The sequence below is a fragment of the Bos indicus genome, chromosome 4, assembly GCF_029378745.1.
Source record: "Bos indicus isolate NIAB-ARS_2022 breed Sahiwal x Tharparkar chromosome 4, NIAB-ARS_B.indTharparkar_mat_pri_1.0, whole genome shotgun sequence".
Taxonomy (NCBI): Eukaryota; Metazoa; Chordata; class Mammalia; order Artiodactyla; family Bovidae; genus Bos; species Bos indicus.
In genome coordinates, this window is record NC_091763.1 from 102,076,935 (window position 1) to 102,095,887 (window position 18,953).

At 44.6% G+C, this 18,953-nt stretch overlaps 1 protein-coding gene across 1 annotated transcript in view; it reads right to left on the reverse strand.

Annotated features, from left to right (window-relative positions):
• The window catches only part of CREB3L2 (cAMP responsive element binding protein 3 like 2), a 128,277-nt gene extending 109,758 nt beyond the window's left edge, over nucleotides 1–18,519 (reverse strand). The window contains exon 1 of the mRNA XM_019959153.2: nucleotides 18,004–18,519. Coding sequence (XP_019814712.2) covers nucleotides 18,004–18,105 — 102 coding nt within the window. The 5' untranslated portion in view covers nucleotides 18,106–18,519. The remainder of the gene's footprint in view (nucleotides 1–18,003) is intronic.
• Between the last annotated feature and the right edge of the window lie 434 nt (nucleotides 18,520–18,953).

Consider the following 18,953-nt stretch of genomic DNA (forward strand, 5'->3'; position numbering starts at 1 on the left):
AGAGCCCACACTTTGCAACAAGAGAAGTCATCGCAGTGAGAAGCCTGCACATCACAACTAGAGAAAGCCCACATGCAGCACCAAACACCCAGTACAGCCATAAACAAACAAATAATAAAAGACTTCTTGGTTCATAAGATAAGTAGGTCCCCCTGACACATTTCAATGACTATATTTTGAAGCCAAGTGACATATATACTTGCAATCTTGAAACCTTTGTTCCTGGTTTTATTTTTTCTAAATTTGGCTTAGGCAATAGTTTCTCAAAAGGGCAACAGGAAAAAAAATCTACCTACCAGGATATTTTTCTTTTGGTTGGCAAATACCAAAGAACAAACTTCTCCGTGAGAATCATCTACATTTCATGAAAAACCAGTGAAGGACTAACCAGTCTCCCAAACTGCCAGCTGTTTTGCAATAAAGCAGCTTTATAGAGAAAAACCATCAGGTAACTTATTCACACTTGTTAGCCTCTACAGCTAAGGGTTTTACTCTCTGCGGCGTTCACTCCATTACCAGCCATGGGTTTTGTGTGTGTTTGTTAAATAAAAATTATACCTTCCAGAGGGGATGAAGATTTGGACACAGGTTTTCTAACAGCTCCCTCTCAAAGTTTTACTGAAACTGCCCCACTCCAAAATAACAAGGCATTATGGATGTGAGTCCGCTCACATGCCAGAATCTCTATGGACCTTCTGATAGACAGAATGCTAGTTGGCCCACATAAAAGGCAGTCAGACAACTAATAAGGACCTGTGTAGCCTAGGGAACTCTTTACAATACCCTGTAATGACTTCTATGGGAGAAGAATCTAAAAAGGAATGATTTCATTCATATGTATAACTGACTCACTTTACTGCATGCCTGAAACTAACACAACATTGTCAATCAACTATACCCCAAGAAAAACTTTTTAAAAAGAGGCAGTCAGAGAAAACCAACTTTGAATTCTGCTTCCCAAAAAAGCAGAGTCAGAGGAAGTTCCTTCGCTAAACTACTTACACTAAACCCTCTGGAAGGTCAGTTCAGGTCGTGGGTCAGAAGGAGAGCCCGTGGCTTAAACACCTTTTGCTGCAGCTTACCAACAGAACTCGCAGTGGCTCTGCTGGGAGGCCCAGAGGCCAGGCAGTGCTGCAGCGGACAGCCTTACTGCTATCCCACACCATACTTACCGTTCTTTCCCTCTCTCTTCCTATTAAATGACTTCCCAACTTTATCACAATCAGCCCCAGAAATGCTCTTTATATTTTTTTAAAAAAGCAGTGTAAGTAATTTCAGTCACAGATGGCTGTTTCAGGCGAAGGCAGGAATAGCGAATGGACCAGCCCCTGCATGCCCTCCCTCTGGTGACTTGAAGAATGTTAACACCTGCTACCAACCCACCTCCTCAAAACCTACACAGAATTTCAGTTCTGCAGAAGCAGGTGCCTGAAAAATCAAACTGTGAACCCAGTCATGCAAATCAAAACCAGGCCTTGAGCCTAAAAAGATTCACATAGGAACTGAAAAAACTTTTAGGATTTTTTAAGGTTTTAAACTTTTAGGGTTCTCCCCGGTCCCCCACACCTAAAAGTCATCACAATTAGGCCACATTATGGTGAAGATGGTCAAAAGGTACCAACTTCTAGTTAAAGGTAAATAAGTCCTGGGGATATAATTTACAGCATGGTGACTCTATTTAACAATACTGTCTTGGGTATTTGAAAGTTTCCAAGAGGGTAGATCATACAAGTTCTCATCACCAGGAAAAAAAAAATTGTAACTTTGTGAGATGATTTAACCAACTTTATTTTGGTAATCATTTTGCAATATATATATATATATAATGTTGTATATCTGAAATTCCTAAATTATATGTCAATTATATCCCAATAAAACTAGAGAAAATAAACAAAATAACTAGGTCACATTAGAGAGGCTTTATTCTGTTTACTAATTTTGTTCCCTTTTGATTAGAATTTAGCAAGTGTTTCCTTCCTATGCCTCCCTGAAATTACCAGAAGAGAAAAATGGGATTTCCCTGGTGGCCCAGCAGTGAAGACTCCATGCTTCCAGTTCATAGGGCATAGGTTCAAACCCTGATCAGGGAACTAAGATCCCACATGCTGCATAGTGAAGCCAAAGAAAATTTTTTAATAATTTTTTTTAATTTAACAAAGAAAAACGGAGGACAGGAACCTATTACCTCCTAAGCAGAGGCCATGTACCAGGCTTGGAGACAGACACTTTGTTTACGTCATATCACTCATCCTCTGTCATGGCCTTGTGAAACAGCCTCAGAAAGGTACCCAGGGTAGGCAGTGCCAGATCGTAAGCCCAGAATCATTCATCCATCCACTCAGCAAATAATTCACTGGATCCCTATGATATGTTTGCCAATGTTCTGGTAGCTTCTCAAGAGTGCATCTATGGAATGCCCTGAGTAGGGGCTGGAGCCCACAGAGCCCCTGGTGGCCTGAGGTGATCGGCCTCATCCATTACTTCAGGGACCCGGGTGCATAACATCATTCTCTTTTGGTGCCAAGTTGACACCACTAGGAAGCACTGAATAAACAATTTGGTCGGTGGTGATGAGGACTGTGAAGTCAGTGCTGACTACAAAATCCTTGTTTTTTCCTACCAACCCTCTGCCCCAGTGGTTGAGCAATCAGCAGACAACAGGACATTCAGAATCCACAACAGAAACAGGAAGAGCAGGAATAAGAAAGCTGAAAATTCATCATATTCAATCTGCTCAACCATCCACCTCTCAGCTGGGCTGAGCTTAATTTCAGTTTCCTCCTATAAGTCGAAAGGAAACACTGGGTTCCTTTTTATTTAAAACCCACCTCATGTTCCTAAGGTGTAAACACAGCTGAAACACCAAATAGTTTTTATTTTTTTTTACTTCTCCTTCTCTGCCTTTCTTTCTCAACAAACATGAAAATGTGACAAAATGCATGTGTACATTAAGACCACCAGGATCACTGGCTCCTTCAGTTAGAACATGATGCCCTGGAACCCCAGGGGGTCAAGCTGGTCTCCATCTGGGTTTGGGCTTGACCTCCTCGGCCTCCTCAGCCCACAGTCTTAGGCCTAACAGCTGCTCCCAAATGTAGGTCATGGGCTGCAGGGGAACCCTGGAAGAAAACTCAAAAACCCAGGGCAGAACCAGAAAAACAACTCCTGGTACTGCCTGAGAAATGAATACCACCTCATGGTGGTATGAAGTTAAAAGTCCTAGCTACAAAGATTGCCTTCAGGTTCTATGGTTACAAAAAAATATAGTATTTCCCCCACTCAATCCCACCCTCCTTTCCAATGTCCAGCTCGTAAGCCACCTGTAAATGGAAGGGGGCAGAGGTTGGGGAGGGAGACACACCATATTTTAAGAGTTTAATTGTAGTCTCACTGACTCAAAGGAGATAAGTTTGAGGAAACTCCGGGAGATAGTGAAGGACAGGGAAGCCTGGCGTGCTGCAGTTCATGGGGTCACAAACAGTAAGACATGACTGAGTGACTGAACAACAACAACTGAAATCTATATGTTTGCTCCTAAATTGTCTAAAATAAAATTTTATTCAAAAGAAACAAAAAACAGCCTACACACACTCTCAAAAATATAGGTTTGAGGCTCTTTGGACCAACCTGGCTTCTTGTTGGATTACAAAAGGAAGCTTGTCTGTGACTAATTTTAAAAAACAAAGTTAAAATCAAAAGCTGTCACAGGTAACCCTGGCTTATGGGAATCCACATTCCAAAAGTGTGTAATGGCGGGATGTTGATGCTGGGGTAGGTTGTGCGTGGTGTCAGGGAGTATATGGAAACAGTACTTTCTGCTGAATTTTGCTGTGAACCTAAAGTGTGTTACTCATTCAGTCATGTCCAACTCTTTGCGACCCCGTGGACTGTAGCCCACCAGGCTCCTCTGTCCATGGGATTCTCCAGGGAAGAATACTGGAGTGGGTTGCCATGCCCTCCTCCAGGGGATCTTCCCAGCCCAGGGATTGAACCTGGGCTCCCACACTGCAGGCAGACTCTTTACCATCTGAGCCACTGGGGAAACCCATGAAACTTTTTATTTTTATGATTTACTTATCTATTTATCTGGCTGCAGGGGATCTCAGTTGCAGTACCCAGGCTCTCTAACTGAGGTACATGGGCTTAGTGGCCCCATAGCATGTGGGATCTTAGTTCCTCAACCAGGGACCGAACCTGTGTCCCCTGCAAGGCGATTCTCAACCACTGGACCAGCAGGGAAGTCTGTGAACCTAAAGCTGTTCTAAAAAAGTTGTCTATTTTTTTTAACTTTGACCCCGCTGCTTCCTCCCTGTGCAGTCAGGATACAGAATTCTTCTCTTTTTTTCTCTACCCTCTTCTTTCTTGGGCCAACTTCAGTCCTGGAGACAGAGTCCTCCTCTCATTCCTGTTCTACACCTCCTGGGGAGGTTTGAGGGCCTTGAAAATGACATCCTGGACACAGGGCAGCAGAGAGTAAAGGCAGCATTGAGCCACAGCACGCAGGGGGCATGGGGAGGACTGAAGGATGTCCCCCACCCAGAGTCCTCCTTGTAGGTCCTGAACCAACAGGCACTGCTTGGAGCTGCACGTTTTCTTTGAAGCAGCATCATTTATTTTAATGTCCCTTTCACTGGAAAGCCCTTGGGTTCATACATTTATTACAAAAACCACTTGTCCTCACCTTCCCCCTGTTACTATGTCATTAAAAGTGGAGCCAATTTGGTTTTTTTGTATTTTTCTACCATGTGAATAATGTTGATGTCTCTGTGATCAAACTCGTCTTTGGCAACTACTGGGTCCATGTGATACTTCATCATTTGGAAGAATCAGCAGATATATAGAAAGGAAAATGCTCAAACTTCACAGGCAGTTGATAAATTTCAACTCTCTGAGTCCCTCGTGGCTGCAATGCAGGAGGCCTGGGTTCGATCCCTGGGTGGGGAGGATCCCCTGGAGAAGGGAATGGCAACACACTCTAGCATTCTTGCCTGAGAAATTCCATGGACTGGGGAGACTAGCGGGCTACGGTCCATGGGATTACCAAGAGTTGGATGAAGTGAAATGAAAGTTGCTCAGTCGTGTCCAACTCTTTGTGATCCAATGGACTGTTGTTCTCTAGGCCAGAATACTGGAGTGGGTAGCCTTTCCATTATCCCGGGGATGTTCCAAACCCGGGAATCAAACCCAGGTCTCCTGCAATGCATATGGATTCTTTACCAGCTGAACCACCAGGGAAGCCCAAGAGTTGGACATGACTGAGCAACTAATGTTGCAGTTGTTAACCCTCTTACACAGATATCACAAGTCCAGAAAACCCTCCTTCTACACACCCCAAAGCCTGAGATCCGTAGATGACAGATGCACAAAGGGACCCCAGCAAGAGAAAGATGTCAGGAATACAGGGATTCAGTCAGAAGAGAAGAATGAAGAGAGGACGTTCACAATACTGCACAGGCACCAGGACAGTCTCCAAGGCTAATTTTGAGGATGAAATTTACAAAAACAAAGGGAAAGAAAGAGGCACTGTTGTATAGATTATCCACCACATATATTTACTCCCAGCGCCCGCCCTTCGGCAGTGTCTGCTCTTGGCTGGCAGCACGGCCTCCACTCCATCGGCACAAAGCCACGGAGCCGCCCACAGGTATAGACCCCCGGGGCCTCAGCGACTCCAGACACAGTCCCACCCTGAGCTGACACCACACAGTGGTCCAGGGCTTGGCAGGCAGCTGAAGAGCACACAGTCCTTCTTTATCTTGACCACTCTGTAGCCACCCTCCCCTCTTTTGGATCCTGCGATGAGATTTTCCTGGATTTTCTCCACTTTTTCTGCTGATTCCTTCTGTGTTCCATCTGCAGATTTCTCTTCTTCTTCTGCTAACCCTCCCCAGGTCCCCAGGGCTGCGTTCTCAGCCCGGCTTTCCTACTCTTCACTCTCTCCCTGATCTCCCTGGACTACTGGCTTCACTTCTCCCCCATGAGACTCATAACACCCAAATGTGTATCACCAGACCTTTCTCTAGAACTCCAGACCCATGTTTCCAAACGCCGTTTAGATATTTCTCCTGAATGTTCCAACACATCAGATCGCCATGTCTAAAACTCAACTCATCATCTTCCCCACCAAACTTGTCCTTCCTCCACCAAGAGCGGCACCATCAACTCTGTCTGCTACATCAGAAAACAGGACGTTGGGACTTCCCTGGCAGTTCAGTGGTTGAGACTCTGAGCTTCCACTGCTGGGGACATGAGTTCAATCCCTGGTAGGGGAACTAAGCTCCAGAACGCTGTGCAGCACAACAAACAAAAAGCTAACAGGATGCCTCCCATATCCCGTCATGCCCCACTGCCACCAGGTCCCTACATCCAGCTCCTGACCTTCTCTTGCATCCGTTTGCTGCTCCCTATGGCGCAAGGCCCCCCTGTGCCCTGTCCTACTTTCAAGGATGACATAACCAGCCAGCAGATCATCTTGCTGCCACCAATTCTCCCCTCCAATCCATCCTTTATAACCACTAGGGTTTCCTTGCGAAGACACATTTCTTCCCTTCTTCTTTTTGTTAAAAGTCTTAAGAGCTTCCTACCCTGCAGCCCACAAAAGAATATCCAAATGGGTTAACAAAGCAGGCCAACTTTGTATGATCTTATCCTTATCTCCCAACACTCCCCACAGAACACCCTACCTGAAATGACAAAAAAACTACTTGGAATTCACAGAATCAGCTATGACATTTTATACAGTCCTACTCTGTACCTACTATTCCTATGGCCCAGAGAAGTCCTATTTATACTTCAGGACCCAATGCAAATATCATCTTTTTCATGAGAGGCTCTCCAACTCTTCATCTCCTTCAGATCTGTTACTGTACCCTGTATGCTCCAGAAAGACTTTGAATACAGCTTTAAAGCATACACCAGATATTCAATGACTTACGATTTAATAACTTATTTACATATCTTCCTTTTCACTGGCTGGGAGAACCATGAGGCCAAGAATGCATACCCTCCTTGCCTAGAACACACAGGTTTAGAAAAGCAGTTCACTAAGTTCCTTTAGGAAGGACCAGCAATGAGAGATGTTTCCCCAGGATGTACAGACAGGAAGCAAAGGGAAGGAAGGAGTTAATGGCTGAACCTTTCAAATGCTATGACTGGTAACCTTGGATTTAAATTTCTGTTTATCACAATTGGCCGGTGAAAAAGCATTTTCATCACGAATCCTTGTTTCCTCCAAGTTTTCTAAAAACATAGCCCTATCAGTTTGAATCCTGCAGGCTCTTTCTCAGCCAAAAGGAATTTCCCTTTAAACAAAAACTATTCAAACATTTCCAAGCTATGAAATGTTATTAAAAAAAAAAAAACAAGATTTTCCACTCAGACGACTAGAAAACTGTTTGTAGGGCTTTTTTTCCCCAGACTCCTCTTATTGCCAAGAAGTCTGAAGAGGGTTTTGTGTGTGTGTGTGTTTCTGATGTTAAAAAAAAAAATGTTCCTACCTCTGTGCCTCTCTGTTTTTCCATTCTTTATTTTGTCTGAATTTTACTGAGGCAAGGTTTTTAGGTCAGAAGACATAAGCTATGAAATGCAAAACTATATCCACCGAGTTACCCAAATGAAAGAAGCAATCAACTGAACTTTGTTGTTGGTGTTTTAAATCACCCATTTTTTTTAAAGATCAAGAGGGGGAGCATGATACTCAGTACAGAACAGTGGTGGAGTTAAAAGGAACCTCTGGGACCATAATACAAACGCTGCATTTTAGAGCAGCATAAACCAAGGAGGAGGATGTGAAGTAACTTGTACTATAGTGAGTTTTACCAAAGAAAAACTCTCTTCCAAGATACTTCTAAGAAGAAGCAGGCATAGACGTTTGAGTAGCTCAGAGTAACCCATCTCAACTCTCTAAAAGCTCTTCAATAATGTCAATAAAATTTAGATAAATAAATGACACAAGAACAGAGCAACTCAAAGGCAGGCAATTCAACACAGGGCAACTGTAACTGGGCTCGACAGCAGCTACACACACCCAAGGGATCAATGGCGCATGATCCAAGAGGTGATGTCTGACTTTCACATGGACCTTCCACTTAGTCCCAGGAAAAAATTAGACATACCACTGTGGAACACCACAAAGGGCTTCCCAAGCTGAAGAATAAGCACAAGCCCACCCCAACCTGCATCTAATGGGTGACACTGACTTGAGAAACAGCTGGGTCCCAGCGGTGACTTGTGAGCCTCTCATGGGTTTACCCTGCAGTAGAGTTGGGTCAGTAAACATCCCCTAAGATCACAGGGGTGCAGTGATCAGGGGGATCAAAGTGTTCCCAGCTCTTCTCAAAGTACCACATCAGGAAGATTCAAAAGTCATCCAGCCAGAGCTACTCAACAGCTCATGATGGCCCAGAAGAATCTTGGGTCATATTCCAAAGATCTCCCAGGTTCCATCCACTGACAACTAACAGATGTAAAGATCTGAGACCAGCTGTACTGAAGCTGATAGAGGAGCCCAAGAGAGCACAAAAGATCAAGTACCAAACACTCTCATTTAATAGATGGTTAGGCAGCCGGCAAAGGAGGAAACATGAAGCATTCCAGGTGTCACCAAAGCCAAAGCAAAAATGAGTTACAAGATGACCATGCGGTCAGCCAATACTGCCAAACATCTCCATGAAGCCTTGCAGGTAGGGATGGAGCAAAGATTAGTGGATCGAGCAAAGAGAAGTTGGAGACCCCTGAGGCAGCAGTCGGAACCAGAACCTACAGGAGGCCGAAGTAAAAAGTGAGGAAGTGGAGGCTGCAGCTATTGTCTGAGAAAACCTGGCAGTAACAAGAGAGAAAAACTGAGCAGAGGAAGGAGGGGCAGTAGCATCTGGCAAACATGTGTTCAAGGCAGAGGCCTGTGTTTACAGCAGAAGGCAGAAACTGAGGAGGAGAGGAAATGAAAATGCGTGAGAGGGAATAATTACAGGTCCCTGAGCATCCTGAATGATGTCAGATGGGAACACCTCCTCCCCAGAAAAAAAGACATTTGACTTTGGGGAGAGGGTGAAAAAGTGTGCCCACTATGGGCCTGGCAGATACATGGGAAGAACCTGAGCCCCAAAGAGGAGAGGGAACTTGCCCATGGTCACCAGACACAGTGGCCCTGGATTCCAAATCTGCCTGGCTCAAAGGCCTATCTTTTCCACAATGCTGCCTTCAACTCTAGTGGAAACTGGGGCTGTTACACAATCACGCCCCCTCCAATCTTGTTCTCAAAACTAAACAAGAAAAGTTATTGACATCAAACTACCCAACTCACTTTCATATTAAGTTTTCACACTTGCAGAGGCTTTAACAAGCATCCAGAGTTTTAAAAAAATACATTAACAGAAGAGACCAAGGCCACCGAGCTTCTCCAAGACTGCCTCCCTCTATGAAACAGTGTGTTAAACAAGTATTACACATCTCTGAGCATCGTGAACTTGGTGGTGGTGGTTGTTCAGTCACTAAGTCATGTCCCAATCTTTGTGATGTGACCCTGTGGACTGCAGCATGCCAGGCTTCCCTGTCCTTCACTCCTCACTACTGAGGCGTTTGCTCAAACTCATGTCCCTTGTGTCAGTGATGCCATCCAACCATCTCATCCTCTGCCGCCTCCTTCTCTTCTTGCCCTCAATCTTTCCCAGCATCAGGGCCTTTTCCAATGGGCCGGCTCTTCACATTAGGTGGCCAAAGTACTAGAGCGTCAATTTCAGCATCAGTTCGGGAGCAGAGAAAAAACAGTCATGTCCCCTGCCTTCAAGGAACTTGTGTTACAGCTAAGCATCTCTCATTTTGGTTCAAGGCCTCAGATTCTTCCCAGATAAATGGGCCATCACCTCCTAAGTGCTTTATGAGTAACCCAGACACTTCCATTCAGGGAAAAAATGAGGTCACGTGGTACTTCACTTGGAAGAGCCTTGAAGGGCATGTGGTGAGCCACGTGGGGGGATATACTCAAGGCTGACACCAATAATGGATTTCACCATTTCCTTTCAGTCTTGCCTCTGCTGAGGTAGGGAATGTAAACACTACTCCTTCATTCATAAACTCACTCACTTGGGCAATTCAGACACAGTGCAGCCATAGGCCCTCAATCCTATCAAATGCCCATCCAAGGCCTTAGGCCATTTGCCCCAAGACAGTCCACAGAGAGCTCAGAGCTATGCCAGGCTGAGGCAGGCAGTTTAAGCTGCAAACAAGCACACTCTGACCTTATCCCTGTTTGAACAGCCATATGCAAGTGGAAAAAACAACTTCTTTAGAAAAACACATCCAGCTTTCTGCCTGCAGAGATGAGGTTACGTGGACCTGAAACAGAATAAGTCATTCTTGTCCTGCATGGTGATCGTGATCAAGGCTCAGCTAGTTACTTCCAGCCCTGATATTTAACCATGATACAACGAGTTCAGATAATATAGGTAATTCTACATGTCTTCATTTGTGAGTTGGAACACAGTAATACCCTCTCCATGACAGCCTTTGCATGCATTGCAGTTTAGTTGCTAAGTTGTATCCGACTCTTTCACAACTCAATGGACTATAGCCTACCAGGTTCCTCTGTCCATGAGATTTCCCAGGCAAGCATACAAGAATGGGTTGTCATTTCCTTCTCCAAGGGATCTTTCTGACCCAGGGATCAAACGTGAGTCTCCTGCATTGGCAGGCACATTCTTTACCACAGAGCCACCTGGAAAACCCATGCATGCAGAGCAATTTCATTTTTAAATGTCTCAAAACTTCTTACATTTGCTAGCCCATCTTTATGAGAAAAACAACCATTGGCTAAAGGAACACACCTTTTCATGAAGGAAAGGTCTAGCAACTCAGACTATTTTAGCAATGATTGTTACACATGGTCATGCTGGTTGAGTCTAAACCAATCAGGTAAATCCCTTTCTAGCCATTGGGATTTAGAAATGATGATGTCACCCAATCCTTGATAATAAAGCTTAAAGAGAAATCAGCTGGTGGGCTTCTGAAAAGTTTCTTCCATCCTAAAAACGGACACAGGCAAGGCACTACCTCTCTTCTTCCTCTGGATATTGTCATCTTGAATACTTGAGACCCATATGGGTATGAGTTGCTTTCTGGTCCCCAACAACTTGAAGCTGGAACCTGGAGATGGAATCTAGGTTCACAGTGACACTGAGGAGCTCATGAATCAGCCAAACATGTAGCTATAGTTTTAGGCGTCTTGTAACAGAACATAATAATTCACTTATTATGTAGGAAATGGTGGCAGCTCAGCTGGTAAAGTATCCTCCTGCAATACAGGAGACCTGGGTTCGATCCCTGGGTTGAGAAGATCCCCTGGCGAAGGGAAAGCCTACCCACTCCAGTATTCTGGCCTGGAGAATTCCATGAACTGTATAGCCCATGGAGTCAGATTCAACCGAGCAACTTTCACTTTCACTTTCATTATGTAAGCAATCTGAATCAATTTTCAGTTGCTCACAGCTGCAAGCATTGTCCTTTAATTTGATTATTAATCTAGACGCAAGGCCTAATTTCTCCTGCCAGAGCAACTTCACATCAGAGTTCGAGAGAAGATTATCACTCAGGGATCTCTCAAGACAGACAAGTACAAAACTCATCATTGCCCTCTCATCTTCCAGAACCGTGTCCAAACCCACCTTCCCCCAACCCATGTCAACCCCATGAGAACAACTTTGTAGGAAATAATATAATTGAGTCAAAGACTTTTCACCATGTCAATGAAAATTCTTTAAATCATCACTAAATCAGTAATACAATGCAAGGCTGCCTTGGGGAGGGAATTCCCCAAATACTTCTCCCCACCACCACTACCTGGTTATTGCCTTGGGTTCTGCATTTAGAGATTCACCCTTTTAATCTGAAATAATTATTGTTAAATATAAATGCCCACTTAGAGGGTCATGTGTTAAGTATTATGAATATTAATATTTTTAGTGTTAAGCTTATCAAATCTTTCCTGAGAGCAAAATTAAAGAGAAGGGGCTGAAAAGGGAACACCATTACAGCAAGCACTTGGGGTCCAAGAAGTGAGGGAAACACAAAAGGAGTGAAGGTGAAGAAAGGTGACTTAGGGTCTCCAAGACATAATCTACTGACTTCACAATTCTGTCTCCTACTGGAATTCATTACCTTTATTCAGCTGGTGGAGGTCATGCAACCAGAAGTCATGACTTCTCACTCACGAGGACCCAGAGTCTCACACAGAATCTGGCCAGGGACCAACAGCTGGAGATGAACATCACAGCAAAAGCCCCCGTATCCCACTGGAGCCCTATCAAGTCTCTGGGCCACCAAAAGGAAGGGGAAAGCACCAGCCTCTGAGATCAGCATCTGCCTTCCAGCAGTCACTGTGGCTGTGGAAGCCCGATGGCGCACATTCTCACCCCAGGCAGAAGGACCCTCCTCTTAACTCACTCCCCACCTACCACCCTCTGGGCTCAGTCTTTCTTTTATTGGATTATAATTGTTTACAACGTTGAATTAGTTTCTGTTGTACAACAAAGTGAATTAGCTGTATCACAATAGCCAGGTCATAGAAGCAAGGTAGATGGCCATCGACAGATGAATGAATAAAGAAGATGTGGTACACATATCTGATGGGCCCAGTCATTTAACTTTAAGAACCAACTGGATATAAAATTTAAGCAGTATAACCACTAAATAATTCTACAAAGGACTGGATTTACACAAATTTAGCATTTAAAATGAGCAGAACTAAAGTAGGAGGTTGGAATTAACAGATACACACTACTATAAATAAATCAGTAGTGTGTATCTACTTATAGCATGGGAAACTATACTCAGTATTTTGTAATAACCTATAAGAAAAAAGAATCTGAAAAAAGAAAAAAATTATATATGTATATAAATAAATCTCTGTGCTGTATACCTGAAACTAACACAACATTGTAAATCGACTATTTTGTTGTAGTTGTTTAGGCAGTAAGCTGCATCTGACTCTGTGACCCAATGGATCCGAGCCTTCCAGGCTGCTCTGTCCATGGAATTCTCCAGGCAAGAATACTGGAGTGGGTTGCCATGCCCTTCTCCGGGGGATCATCCCAATCCACTGATTGATCTCGCGAGTCTTGCATTGGCAAGCAGATTCTTTACCACTGAGCCACCAGGGAAGCTCAGAAATATCTCAGTAAGATAAAATAAAATACCAAGCAGAACCTCTGTCATTATCTTTGCAAACACTTGGTAGTTCCAACTGTATACCTTTAAAAAAAAAATTATTGTAAACATTGATAAAATCCCTGTTTTTCAGATCGCTAAACTGAGCCATAAGAAGATACCAGGAGCATGAAGTATCATTCACAAATCCACTGCTAATCTGCTCAAAGCCCTTCTTCCCCCGAGCACTCCTGCTTCCTCTATTCAGTACCCAAGGCCTCCCCGGACTCTGCTGGTGTTAAGCGAGCATCAGATCCCCAGCCCTACAAGGAAATGGAGGCTAAAATCACCTCTAGTCCAGTTTTCTGTGGTGCCTTTATGTTGTCATTATTCAATCCCTAAATACTTTCAGGAGGTAAAAACTTGAACAGTACGAAAAGAATGGTGTGAAAACAACTCCCTCTCTCTCCCTCCCTCTCTTGACCTCTAGTCTCTCAAGTCACCTTACTAGAAAATCATTAATTATGTTTCTTAAGCTTCCTCCCAGATATTGTTGTTGCTATTCAGTTGCTAAGTCATGTCCAACTCTTTTCGACCCCACGAACTGCAGCATGCCAGGCTTTCCTGTCCTTCACTATCTCCCGGAGTTTGCTCCAGCTCATGTCCATTGAGTCGGTGATGCCATCCAACCATCTCATCCTCTGTCACCCACTTCTCCTTCTGCCCTCAATCTTTCCCAACATCAGCATCTTTTCCAATGAGTCAGCTCTGCATCAGGTGGTCAAAATATTGAAGCTTCAGCATCAGTCCTTCCAATGAATAGTCAGGGCTGATCTCCTTTAGGATTGACTGGTTTGATCTCCGTGCTGTCCAAGGGACTATATCCCAGATTTAGTCGGTGCATATAATAATATACACAGATAAGATTTATAGACTGTTTTGCTCTTTAAATTGCAAAATCCCACAGTAAATTCCCAGAAGTGTAATCTGCACAGAATCTTAGAGGAAACACAACATCAACATTAGAAATGTCCAATACTCCGGCAGGCTGAGGGGAATTTGACAGGGTGTCTTACAATGATTTGAAAATACACACTCCTCATTTTCATAGCTGCCATCTTTTATGAAATCACTTTTAGCCTGTATCCAAAAGAAGTACTCACTGATTTAAAATTATATCTCATCATCTGTACGGGAACTAATCTGTAAGCTTCAAGAGGAACTGCAAGGCTCTAATAATTCAGGATCTAATGAGCAATTCCAAATTCAGTCTTTCTATGCACGCCTTTCATTGCGCCTGATGGTTCAGAGAAGGTGCCTGGGAGATGTGACAATCCCAGCCTCCGGCACCTTCTATGTTTTGAAAATCAGGTAGGTGACAGTTTTGCCAAACAGACAGCAGCAATCATGCATGTAGTAGATAAATCCCTATTGAGAGCAAAAGAGTAATCACGCTAAGAAGGGCTGGTGGCTGCACTGCCACCTTGGTTAAATATTAGCTGCTTTCAGACTCAGCAATTTCTGACTCCCCAAATATCCTTTCCCATTCCCTGACTCAGTTCCTTTTAAGTCTAGATCCTTCATTCATATAACACAGTGGGCAAGAGTTTGGGCACTAGAGGCAGGCAGACTTGAGTTTAAATGACCTTTACCAATTTGCTTAAACTCATTAAGCCACAGTTTTTTAATCCGTAAAACAACTCCTTCATTAGAACATTGAAAGTTTTTTTTTTTTTTTTTTTTTTTTTTTGCCACAACGCAGGGCGTGCAGGATCTGAGTTCCCAGTCCAGGGATCAAACCCATGCCCCTGCAGTGGAAGCAGGAATTCTTAACGACTGGGCTGACAGGGAAGTTCCATTGAGATATCATTTTTGTAAAGCACTAAGTACAATGCCTTTCATCAGAACTAGCTACACAATCTATGGCACCTGATACAAAATCCAAATGTGGAGCCCCTTGTTCAAAGATGATTAAGGATTTCAAGATGGTGACAGCATAGCATCAGATTGCGGGGCCCTGTGGGACTGCACAGGTGGCAGGCCTATGAAGCTAGCCCTCCCTTTCAGATGATAAATATTCAATAGATGGTAACTACATTACCTTACCGATTTTCCTCCCTGCAGGCTCTCCACTCCCTATGTGATGCCTAATTTACTCAACTTGGAAAGTTTCAGTGGGCCTTTCCAAAAACAGGCACTTTGCCTGGAGTAACCTGCATTTACAAGGAAAAAACTGACCCAAATGGGGGGATCTAAAACAGAAAGTGATGTTACCATAAGCTCATGCCAGATGCACTCCCACCTGAGCGCCTTTGCTCTGGTTTTTCAACCTGCTGAGATCCTTCTCTCCTCCTTCAAGCCTCTGTTCAGATCCACTTTGTATGGGAGGCTTATTCTGATCACTCAATTCACTCTATCCCCCTTACCTTACTCTCTATTCCCCTTACACTCTATCCCCCTTACCTCACTCTCATTTTACTTTTACCATAGTACTTTATTGTCCGGCATACCATATCTCTTACTTCTTATGCTTACTGTTTCATTGTTTATCTTTCCTTGAACACACACACAGAGTGTAAGTTTCTCTAGGTCAAGCATTTTGAGGTTTTTTTGTTCACTGATATACCCCAGCTGCTTGAGGGCAAGAGGAGAAGGGGGGTGACAGAGGATGAGATGGTAGGATGGCATCACCGATTCAATGGACTCGAGTTTGAGCAAACTCTGGAGATAGTGAAGGACAGGGAAGCCAGGTGTGCCACAGTCCATGGGGTCGCAAAGACTCCAAGATGACTATCAAGTGAACAACAACAACTGCTTAGAGCAGTGTTTTGCACACAGAAGCTACTCAACAGCCATTCACTGCAAGAACAAATAAATCTTTGAGTGGATGCATAATCAGGCCACCCTTTTTCCACTTGGAGGTCAGGCCATTTCACATTATGGACAAATGGCAATAATAACCAGCTCTGCAACTGGACACTCAACAGAGTTCAAGAGACAGATGGGAAAGTTATCTATTTTCAAATCTCTGCCAAACTCCCCTTAGTTTAGAAGGAATATAATCCAGTCGTCTGTGCTACTAAACCTCATCTTTCAACACTAATTCATATACTCAGTTTCTGGGTCATGACTTGCAACAATGACAAGTGGTATTTTATGAGAGCTGCCCAGAAGAAAGACAAGTCCCTAAGTGGCAGACATAAAAAATAATTGGAAAAAAAAATCAAATTAGAAGAAAAATAATCACCCGTCACTGCTTCATCACAATAAGAAAAACTAAGCCCTTACTACCAAGAGAAAGGTAAGGTCTTTACTCCTTAAACTGTTCATAAAGATGTGAGAGCCAGCCTGAGCAGTCTACCTGGAGTTAAGCCACAGTCACAGGTAGCATCTCAAACCCTGAGATCTCACAAATGCAAGTCCTGAGGCCCTAAGAAGGGAATGTGGACCCTGTGCATAAATTATCCCACCAGCTAAAAGACAACCCAAAGCATTACAGCTGCTGGATGACACATTTTCACAGTATTCACGAGGACAAAAGAAAAGAGCCGCCCCTCGCACATGGTTAAAGTGTGGCCCACGTCAGGAGAAACATCTGGAGATACTATCAGAAGATATTTGAGGGCCAATGTGCTCTCAGTTCTGTCCTGGCAACAGGAAGCACATCTGGGCCCCCAGTCCAAACGCAGCCTACATGGTCTCCTCAGGACAGGCTGGTCCAGCACAGCCCAAAAGATCATACCACACATCTGGCTTTTGACCCAGCATGGGCTTCCACTCCCTCTCATCCCGCCCTCCGCCTGTTTTCAACAAGCCATTCTCAGCCACCACAAACGCTTTGGTGGGAATCACAGGGAGGCCCTCCTCCCTTTTCCCAAAATAACGTCAGCCAGAGGCCAAGGCCAGAGAGGTGGAGCCTGCAGGCCATTTTGCAAGTTTCAAATATCCTGGCACTGACCCCACTAAAAGAATCATAAAGGGAAAACAGCCAAGCTTCTCATTTTATTAGTGTTTCTCCCTCTCTCTCTCAACATAAACTCTGCATTTGTCAAAAGAAAAAAGAGACAAAGAGACCTCACGATAAAGTCACAGTCTCAGTGCTGGCTGCTGTAAGCAAAATTTCATGTTGCAAATTTAATACTAAGCACTTAGTTGAAATTGAAAACTTTTAAAGAAATGTGTGTGCTCTATGAGAGGTTAATGCCCAAAAGGGTCGCTGGGGCATAAGGCTGAGCAAGAAACTGGTGAGCTGTCCCACCTTCCCCAAACCCTTTCCGAAATGTGCACTCAGATTTTCCATACCCCTTTGCTGATCTTTCCTCTGAAGAAGGAGGAAGCAGACTTCTTGGCTGCATGGTTAGAAGAGTCAAATAAAGTAGTCTTTCTCCTAAAAGGAAGGCCTTTTTTCAAAACACACACACATACACAGAGGTATATTTCTTAAAATACAAATTAAAAAGTAAAGAAGAGAGGGAGAGAATATGACGGCGAAGGAAAGAAACTGCTACTTTGTTTTGTCCAGTTTTTTAAAAGCATCCCACAAAAATCAGTAGCAAACGAAACAGATTATCAAACCATCTACCTCCTCTCCAGCTTTATGGAGCAATAAGAAATGAAATAGCAGATGTGAAAAGCCCTCGGAGAAGAGTATAAGTTGCTAAAGAAATACAAAGGGTCGTTACTGTTATCAAAAATTTTAAAGGGCCAGAGGCTTTCAGCTAGAAAAACCACACCTCTCCCCAGATTGCTCCATTCTGGGCAGGCTCTTCCCCAAATACTCCCTTCCCAGTTCCCGGTCCCGAGCTGTTCCTTTGATGACAATTACCCTTCTCCAGCCGCCCCTTCCCCTGCCCACCGAGTCCTCACCGTGTGGTACATGAGAGCCTCGGTCTCCCCGGGCTCTGACAGCTCGCTCAGCTTGCGGTCCCACTGCAGGACGCTCTGCTCCCCGCTCTCCAGCACCTCCATGGTGGTCCGAGGCGCGCTGGGCCGAGGATGCTGAGCGCAGGAGGGGAGCGGACTGGGAGGCCTCGGTGGGCGAGATCCGCCTCCGCGTGAGGGTATGTGCCTGTGTGTGTGCCCGTGTGTGCGTGCGTATGCGTGTAGCTTATGCACTTAGGAAGCAAACCGTTCGCTCCTCTGCCTCAGAGAGAACTGCCAAGGGTCCAGTGTCCTCGGAGACCTGAGAATCTCCTAAGGAAACAGACTGTCCAGAGATCAGATCGTAGGCTGAGGAGAATAAACCAGAGTGTGCCTCCAAAATAAAGGCAGGAGATCAATCCTCATCCCAAGAAAAGCCCCTCTCAATAAACCCACTCTCCGCTACTGCTCCAGACTCAAAACTTTGAGACTCCCCAGGGCTCCTCAGCTCTGCTCCAGGACGCAGCTAAGATCCCGCCTCCGTCCAGGGCGGGGACCAATCGGATGCTCACCTCGCCGCCCTATCCAATCAAAAGTCTTGCTCTCCGCCCAAAGGCGGGGACTGCGGGAAGTCCCCGCCCATGCCTTGGAATGTGGGCAGGCAGCGCCTTTGACGTCACCGGGGAACTACTCTGGCTGAAGTGCCGCTTGCAGCCACGGTCTGCTGCAGCAGACAAATGGAGAGCTTGGATCCAGGAGTGAAGGACTGGGGGAACAACCAATGAGAAAGGAGAGCCTGGGAGGAACAGCCAATCAGATAGCGACAAGAATACATTTTATAAGAGGGAGGGTGCGCTCAGTCTCCTGAGAAAGTCAGAGAAATTAGGGCACGCGTCTGGAAGGTAGCGGTGCTGTGAGCGCGGATTTAAATTCTGTCTTAAGTATTTTCAAGTAGA